Genomic DNA, 9,414 nt, shown 5'->3' on the forward strand with positions numbered 1-9,414 from the left:
ACGCTCGACGTTGGAAACAAATTTGGGGTTTGTCCATTCCACCGAAAATACGGATCTTTTTGTGGCGGCTCTGTGGAAATTCGCTTCCCTCAAATGCTGAGCTTTATAGGAGGAAGGTGAGTAGTTCCCCAATCTGTGGTAGGTGCAACAATGCTACGGAAACAACCATGCATGCCCTTCTTGAATGTTGTGATGCAGGGGTTGCATGGACTAATTTGTTGGGGTCACAACATCACTGGCAGAACTTCGAATCGAATTGGCAATGGCTTTCGCGCATATCCGATTCCCTCAATGATGGTGACTTTTTGGTAGCGGTGGTACTTGCATGGAAGCTCTGGGAAAGACGTAACAAGGCAATCAAAGGAGAAGAGGAGTCGCAAGTCCTTGATCTTGTGGCTTGGTGCAAAAGCTATCTAGCAACTTATAGAATGGCGCAAATTAAACCAAATGAAAACATGCACCCGGCACACCCAAGCGTTTGGATTCCTCCCCCCGTGGGCGTCATAAAAATAAATTTTGATGCAGCGGTGACCCAGGGGCAACGCGAGTTTTCGATTGGGCTGGTGGCGAGAAATTCCGACGGCGTTTGCGTCTACTGGAGGCAGGTTAAGGTTCGTGGGAAACTACGTCCGGTTGAAGGCGAGGCTATGGCGGCTCTCAAAGCGATTGAACTAGCAAGAAGCAAGGGATGGAGTTCGGTGGTTTTCGAAGGGGATAATATCCAAGTTATCACAGCACTTCATGAAGGAAATTGTTTTTCTTTCACTTGGGGTGCGATCATTGAAGATTGTGTTATGTTAGCTCGAGATTTCGTTCAATGTTCTTTTCAATTTGTTAAGCGTGATGGCAATGCTTTAGCTCACGCCGTTGCTAAACAGCTCTGTAACCAATTATCGGAGGGGTCTTCTTTTCCTCCACACTTGGTTTTTTCCACTCAATAAAATAGCAGTTTATTCTCAAAAAAAAAAAAAAAAAAAAAAATACGTTCTTGTTAATGATTGAACTTAATCGATTCAAATCTTTGAAACATATTTACAAATTGAACGGACTTGAGCTTAATCGATTCAAGTCTTACGATTTGATTCTTACGTATGTTAATAATTAATTTTATTAATTTTTATGATAAAATTGAATTAAAAAGATATTAGCCTTTAATTATATATAGTTACTTCAATTAATAAGTCTTCTTAATTATTAAGCTTTATGGATTCAAATATTTGATTAACATTTACTAACTGAAAGGATTTGAACATAATCAATTAAATCTTACTATTTGATTAAACTAAATATTAAAAGAAAAATACCAATATAGTATTTTGAGTATATAGTTTTATTTTAAAGTAAGAAAACTAATAGGAATGAGTTATAATCTATTTTTTTCTTATAAATAAACATCTTTTTTTATTTTTTATTCGAATTTGTAACACTATCCATTTAATAACCTAAGTGAGCTTGTATTAAGTCATCAATTTGCTTATATTTAATTGATTATTCTGTATAATTTTCGATAGTGGATTTTATTAACTTATATAATTAATGATAGAATCGTAGATGTTTGGGGATATTAAACCGTAGTTCTTTATATTTTTTAAACTTTATTATATTAAAACTTTTATAATTTATTTAAAATTAATTAATAATAATGAATGTTGTATTTAATATTGTATCATTATTTAAATATTTATATTTATTATCACTTTACATTGTGTTTTGCCAATATATAAAATGATTGTTAAAAGTGTTTATATAAGTTAATGTTCCCCGATGGTTAGCTTGAATCTTTAATTTAAAGTATATCTAAATTAATTATTTCACTAAAATATAGTCGGTCTAAATTAGAGAATTCGATATTAATCTATTTTATATTGACTATTTTTGTAAAGTCCAAATTTAATTTTAGAAAAGAATTAATGGTGATTGAAGCATACGTCATATAAATTTAGAACATGGGGTATATATATATATATATATATATATATATATATATATATATATATATATATATATATATATATATATATATATATATATATATATATATAACATTATCATAGAAAATAGTATCATACAATCTCTATAAAATATTTAAATTCCACCTTCAATTGCTTGATATTTGACAATTTCAATTGATGACATGTATTCAACTTCATTCCATGTGGCAAATTAATTGGTGAAAATAAATCGTCAAAAAACATATCATCATTTCCAAAATTAAAGGTAATTAAATATATTTTATTATTTTAGTTTATTAATATAATTATATACTACTCTCTCTGTTCAATAATATCTGTCTCTTTTGAGAATTTTTTTTGTTCCGTATTATTTTTCACTTTACAATTCCAATGCTGCATTAATTGCTTATTTTTCAATTTTACCCTTATTAACTCTATATCACTCTTTCTGCATTAATTAATAAACAAGGGTATTTTGGTCAATTAATATCTATTTTCCTAAAATAAAGACATATTTATTGAGATTCTTAATATTTGTGCCAAGGTGAAAAACGACACCTATTTAGGAACGGAGGAAGTACCATTTATAAAATCTTTAAATATACTCTCTCTGTTCCATAATAACTATCTCTTTTTAAAAATATTTGTGTTTCATATTATCTGTCACTTTAGATTTACATTAATGCATTAAATGCATTTTTTCCTATTTTAACCTTATAAATTCAACTATAAATATTAACTCTCTCTTATCACATCATTAAATAATTAAGGTTATTTTAGTCTTTCTAATATATTTTACCTAAAATCAAGATACATTTATTGAGTTTCTTAATACTCGTGCAAAGCAAAAAATGACACTTAATAGGGAACGGAGGGAGTATCAACTTTCTTGAAAACTATAAATAGGTTTATTTTTGAATTTAATTTTGATAGTAATTAGTTTAGTTTAAATTTAGTTAAATTCAATTTAAAGTTCACTTATTATAGTTGCATGATTGGTGATGTTATGGAAATTTTGTATTTTAATTAATAAATTTTGATTTATATTAAAAAAAAAATCATTTGATATTAATATAGTATACATTTTACATGACCATAACCAGGAATATGTTTTTTTTTTTTACTAATTTAATAGTATATATATTAACATTATATGTTCGAATTTGCAGAAATTGACACTATTTTTTTTCCTGCCATGAGTGCTGTAATATTATCCCATTTATTTACTGTATTGAAAATTATACTACATAAATTTCATGTTATTGTTTTAACTTTTTTTTTTCTTTTTTTCTTCAACGAATCCAGTGACAATAAATTTTATGATTGATTTAATTTTTTTTAATTATATACTAATTAAAATACAAACTTTCTCATGATTATACTAATAAATTGAAGAACATTAGTTAAGTTTAATCAATTGATAAAAAAATATTTATTTTATATATTTCAAAATATAACAAAGCTATTCTAAATCTTCGGTATTAAATTCGTTTATTCACTTTATTTAATACAAAAAATAATAATACCAATTGTGTTGTTTCAAATTTATAATGATCGTATGTACTATATCTCGTATTCCACTAATAAGTATTTCTCTATAACTTTGATGAATATAATTAAGTACATATCTAGAGCAACTCCAACTCAAAAGGATTAAATTGATTTTGCAAATATTTATGTGATAGTTAATATGCTTCAACCATAGGTATTAAACGATTGTTAATTAAAAATAACTAAATTGATTTATAGATACGGGGAACTCACCCATCATTTGACGTCGATTTAAGCGAATATTTATTGTCCAATGAAACAATAATGCATGTTTGGGAAAATACATTAGATTGGCCGAACAAAATGTGTCATTTTATTTCTATTGATACATTAGAATGCGACGGGGTAAAAAGGAAAATAAATAGAAAGTTGCAAAATTTTATGGGAAAAAAATGGGGTGGAGAGAAGTTGTGAGGTGGGGGAGAAAGAATGGCGTTGGAGAAGATATAAGAACTGTCGAGAAGTTGGGAGAAAAGTTGAAAAGTGGGCAAGAGAAGTTGTATTTCGACACCAAAGTGACGAAATTACGCTTCCAAATTACTCAAATCCGATGAAAATTTCACCAAAAATATACCTCTGGGACAAATTGCAACATATTATTGAAGAAACTAATTTATCTCTCATAATCTTCAAGATCAATGTCACTTAATTTTTTTTTCATCCACCAATTTTAAACAAGTGTCTTCATCCCCATGTTCATCAATCTCTTCAACTTCATCAACTCCAACTTTAACATTTTTTCTATTACATTTTATTAATATCAAAATTGGCTTGTAAATTTCTTGGATCTAATATATGTAAGAAAAACATTAAATAATATTGAAATTCGATTTCAGGCCCTGATAATGTGAATATTTCGTTTCCTTCTTTTTTATTTTTTTTTTTTTTTTTTTATTTTTTTTATTTTTTTTATTTTTTTTATTTTTTTTTTAATATTTTGATTAATATCGTAAATATCGTATGGTATCGTGATATGACGATACGATACGATATCTCGCGATACTTAACGGTATTTATGCATAGCCAATACATATTATGAGTTGTATCGTTTTGATTGGAACCGTACCGTCTGACGATATATTTCGCGAGTTAACTATACTATTTGTTACAGGGGTTAATTTATCACCGAAATTTTCCCACCGTACGGCCTGCCCACAAAACCAGTCAGCCTTCCTCACGATTTTCTTCGTACAACACGTACAAACACCGAGTCTTTTCAAACCACGTAAACGAGAACAAGAGTATGCAGCGGAAAACAAACACACAAGCACGTTTACGGGCAATGTCCAACCTTTATATTAATTTCCACAACGAATACAAAGGAGACTAAGGTGCACACACAAAATCCTCACTCAGAATGCCCAACAATTGCAATCTGAACTCTCATATGCTAGATCCCTCGGATTTGTGCACTCATAGCCAAATAAATACAAGGAAAAGGTAGTTTCCACATAAAACTACCTAAGGACACATGGCAGCATACAAACATGACACTTGGCTAACTATTACAAGTAATAAGGGGCAGTTTTCATGCATTTTCAGGCCTCAACTGCTCCGTAACTTCCCTCAAATCCGCCCACAAGACTGATTTTCGAAGCCCATCTTGATCGGGCGCGCCCGTGCGCGCCAAACGGCCCAAACAACCCGGCCGGTTGCTAGGCAGCCCATCTGCCTTGCCTTTTCCGCACTTTTGCTTGCCTTTACCGATTACTTGTTAGTTCTTTGCCAACACGGTCTTTAGCACGCCCGCTCATCGGGCTGCCTTCATTGACTTGCCAATCAGTCGTGCCAAATTGCCCACACTTGTCAAGTCGTGGTCGATTTCCCTCGAATGTTCGTTTGCCCAAGTTATCGGCCGCATGCCGATTACTGCCCACGCTTGTCCGCCTTTGCTGCCGAGCAACGCCCGTGCCAGTCACAAGTACTTTCGATCACCGTTCCCACTTGATCAAGCCGATCCTTGCTTTCTCGGTCAAACACCCCAAATGCTTGCCCGATGCTCGACCACTCATTGGCCGATTGTGTGGCTGCCTTGTGCCAATCCCCACTTGGCACCATTTCTCGGCCATGACTCAGCCACACTCGAGTCATTACCGATATCACCGATTAAGGGGGTAACACTATTCCTTTAAGTAAAGTTGGTAGACATTATTCGTCCAAACCTTGGCAATCGTACCGAACCCACCCTACTTTTACTTATTAACTTCAACTTCAGTCTCTAGGGACATTTTACAAATTCCCCAACTTTTAGTGGGTGAAACAAAAATTAATTATTTTCCATCAATTTTCGATCTACATTTCGATTAATTTAATTTATTTATCGACCGTAGCAATATTGATGGCGGGTAAGAGCATCTATATCGACTCGCCGTCCAATTAATACGACTGCGCGACGAAAAAACTAAATCAACTAACATTTTAAAAGCAAAAGAATTCCTAACTTACATTAACCAACACGACAAAGTTTATGCTATTTAAAAAACTACATCCAAACTATAATTCCCAATTAACTTACCTTAAACCAAAACAAGAAATTCTATGTCAATTGAAATACAACGAGAATGTATACAATAAAAGACAAATTCATGCACATCCATACAACTATTGACATTAATAACCCAAGCAAGGTCAGTTGTTTGTTACATGCTTTGGTTACAAACGGTTTGCTTTATGAATTAGTGGCCAAAAATTACTTTCAATTTTATTTCATTTCTTGCTTCCAACCCCCAACCCCCACTTTTGGCATTCAAATTAAACTATATATAAATGCTTCTAATTAATTAACTTCCTTAACTCCCCATTAAGTAACCCAATAATCCCATATTCTCAAAAAAAAAAAAAAAAATTCTTTGAACAAAGCAATAATATGGCTAAAATCGCCAGCGTTCTCTTCGTACACCTTATGATTATCTTTCTTTCACTATACCAAAAAACATTAGCTATAGAAATTACCACATACAATATCTTGAAATTGGGAGCAAACCCTAACGGCAAAGGTGACTCGACAAATTCATTGTCGAAAGCGTGGTCTTTAGCTTGTGAGTCGAAAAACCCATCCATAATATATGTTCCAAAGGGTAGCTTCTTGATCAAACACCTAAACTTCAAGGGTCCATGCAGAAACAAAGGCATAACTTTTCGGGTCGACGGAACCCTCGTGGCCCCCACCAACTACAATGACATCGGAGATGCTAGTTATTGGATCCTCTTTGAGTGGGCTGACGGAGTCTCGATAAACGGGGGCACTCTCGACGGTCGAGGGGTGGCTTTGTGGGCTTGCAAGAAAAACGGCAAGAATTGTCCGAGTGGCGTTACGGTAAATATGTTTCTTTGGCTATGCTATTTGTCATTATTAGTTATTTATTTATATATCTTTATTTTGGGTATTGAATATGATGTGTTAGACGAAGATGGTATGGCTTTTCCTATTCTTTTTTATCATGTGGGATGTTAAGTGATGTTGATTTACAGCAATTAATTAACTGCTTTATTAGATAACCGATTTTAGGCTATAGTGAGTAGTGAAGGAGTGGAGGGTCATGGTTATTTGGTAATTATATGATATCCTACTCTTGGTTTTTTTTTTATTATATATTTAACATTAATTAGCTAGGTTAATTAGAAAATTATAGTACTTCAATTATCTTTTTACAATTAGGTGGTGTTTGCAAAAGTTTTTTGAAAGTGATTATGAGTTTTGTTTGCTCATAATCTGTTTTTAGGTGTGTGTAAAATTAACTTTTGCTTTTGCTTCTCTTAAAATAAGCTATTTTTAGTTATTTTTTTAAAAGCATCCCTATAATTGTTTTTTTCTATTTAAGTTCATTTTCCAGAATATTTGCAAACACCTGCAACTTTTAGAAATAATTACTCAAAACCAACTTAAGTGATTATGCTACATATTTACTTCAAATTTAATTAACTATAGTTCAAATTTTATGGGTTTATTGAAATATTGGTATTACATAGAATAACGCAATGATTTGTTTCCTTTTTCATTTTATTATCTGTAGACTTTGGCATTTTCGAATTCGAAAAATGTGGCAATAAATGGAGTGACGTCACGAAATAGCCAAATGTTCCACATAGTATTAAATGGTTGTGAAAACGTGAAGTTGCAAGGAGTGAATGTTTTGGCTTCTGGAAATAGCCCAAACACCGACGGGATTCATGTCCAGCTCTCGAAAGGGGTCTCTATTTTGCAATCCAAAATTAGCACCGGCGATGATTGTGTATCCATAGGACCGGGCACCACCAATTTATTGATCCAAAACGTTCATTGTGGCCCTGGCCATGGCGTTAGGTAACGTCTCTTCATACTCGTAAATTTTCTTGAATATGGTGTCGTTTAATTGATCAATCAAATAATTAGGTAATAATTTGTTTTTTGTTTTGCTACAATGTTTTTTAATGGTGCGCCCAAAGTTTTTGGGTCGCGATTATAAAATTTTGGGAAAATGAGTAATTAACCTGATTTATTGGGGCATAGTAGGTTGAACCCCTCTAGTCCAACAAACCTCCTAATATTGCATAATTGTATATATATTAGATAATTCATAATTCTATTTTGTCGACCAAACGAGGCATTAATTAGATGTCGTTCAAAGTTTTCGTTTCTAACGTGATATAATTTGTGTTAGAATAAATATCTTAAGGACAAATTAGGTAAAAGAAAAGGTCTTTATATATTTTAAGATTATAGCTTTTCCATATGATTTTTTTTTTAATACATATTGCATTGATTTTGCAGCATTGGAAGTTTAGGGAAGGATTTTGACGAGGCTGGGGTCCAAAACGTGACAGTGAAAAACGTAACGTTGAGTAATACACAAAATGGATTGAGGATAAAAACATGGGCAAAACCAAGCAAGGGATTTGTGAGGAATATTCTTTTTCAACATGCCACTATGACAAATGTGGAAAATCCCATAGTAATTGATCAAAATTACTGCCCAAGTAACAAAAATTGCCCTGGACAGGTACAATAAGCATCACTAATTTTTCACTTAATCACCTAAGTAATAGTTGAGCAATTTAAAAGAAATATTTCAACCCCATTTCATTTACTGATGTTCTTCTTCCATAGGTATCTGGCGTGAAAATAAGTGATGTTACTTATCATGATATTCAAGGTACATCGGCAACGGGAATTGCAGTGAAATTCGATTGCAGTGAGGCAAGTCCATGCCAAGGGATAAAATTGGAAAATGTTCACCTAAAATACAAAAATCAACCAGCTCGAGCATCGTGTTTGAATGCAGCTGGTACAACAGTTGGCCCTATCGAACCTTCTAGTTGCTTGTCATGAAGGAAGACAAAAGTATATATATTATTTAGGTTTTCTTTGAACCTGTGGTTGTACCATTGTTAGCTCGGGCTTGATCATATAGAAAATACTTAGCATTAGATGATTTGAAGGGTATGTATAATATATATATATATATATATATATATATATATATATATATATATATATATATATATATATATATATATGATGTTATATTTCCATAGGTTTTGTTCAATAGAGTAATTCTTAGTAACCATTAGATCTATATAAATTAACCATTAGATCTCTATAAATTAATAGAATTGAGACTAAAAATTTATTAACCTACTAAAATATTCAATATTCGAGAAATTAATAATTATTCATCTATACAGTTAGAATGAATCCTAAATTGTGAAGACACCTCAGAATCGAATATTTCAATCAAGCTATGGAACTATCAAAATATAATAAGTATTAATATATTTTTGAAGCTGAAAATGAAGACCGCAAATGTGTCAATGAATAAACAAAATAGTGTTATAATTTTTTAAACCAAAACCCCATGGCCCTTTATGTGAAGTAAAATTTTAAACTGGTTATAATATCTAAAGTTGTTAGAATTATTTCGTGTAAATATTA

At 31.9% G+C, this 9,414-nt stretch overlaps 1 protein-coding gene across 1 annotated transcript; it reads left to right on the plus strand.

The window, feature by feature from the left end:
* The first annotated feature begins 6,311 nt into the window (after positions 1–6,311).
* Positions 6,312–9,014, plus strand: LOC105977212 (polygalacturonase). Its single transcript, XM_013002509.2, has 4 exons — positions 6,312–6,819; positions 7,517–7,806; positions 8,254–8,482; positions 8,590–9,014. Exons 1-4 carry the CDS (start codon positions 6,370–6,372, stop codon positions 8,809–8,811), a joined length of 1,191 nt encoding a protein of 396 aa, XP_012857963.2. The 5' UTR covers positions 6,312–6,369; the 3' UTR covers positions 8,812–9,014.
* The last annotated feature ends 400 nt before the right edge of the window (positions 9,015–9,414 follow it).

Source organism: Erythranthe guttata, chromosome 2 (assembly GCF_056151865.1).
Source record: "Erythranthe guttata isolate IM_541 chromosome 2, IM_541, whole genome shotgun sequence".
NCBI classification, from domain to species: Eukaryota; Viridiplantae; Streptophyta; class Magnoliopsida; order Lamiales; family Phrymaceae; genus Erythranthe; species Erythranthe guttata.

What these genes read in the sequence shown, in the direction of transcription:
- LOC105977212 (XM_013002509.2), top strand. Translation starts at nt 6,370, where the DNA reads ATGGCTAAAATCGCCAGCGTTCTCTTCGTACACCTTATGATTATCTTT. An exon ending in ATTGTCCGAGTGGCGTTACG is followed by an intron (nt 6,820 to 7,516) that starts GTAAATATGTTT and finishes TATTATCTGTAG; the next exon opens with ACTTTGGCATTTTCGAATTC. An exon ending in GGCCCTGGCCATGGCGTTAG is followed by an intron (nt 7,807 to 8,253) that starts GTAACGTCTCTT and finishes TTGATTTTGCAG; the next exon opens with CATTGGAAGTTTAGGGAAGG.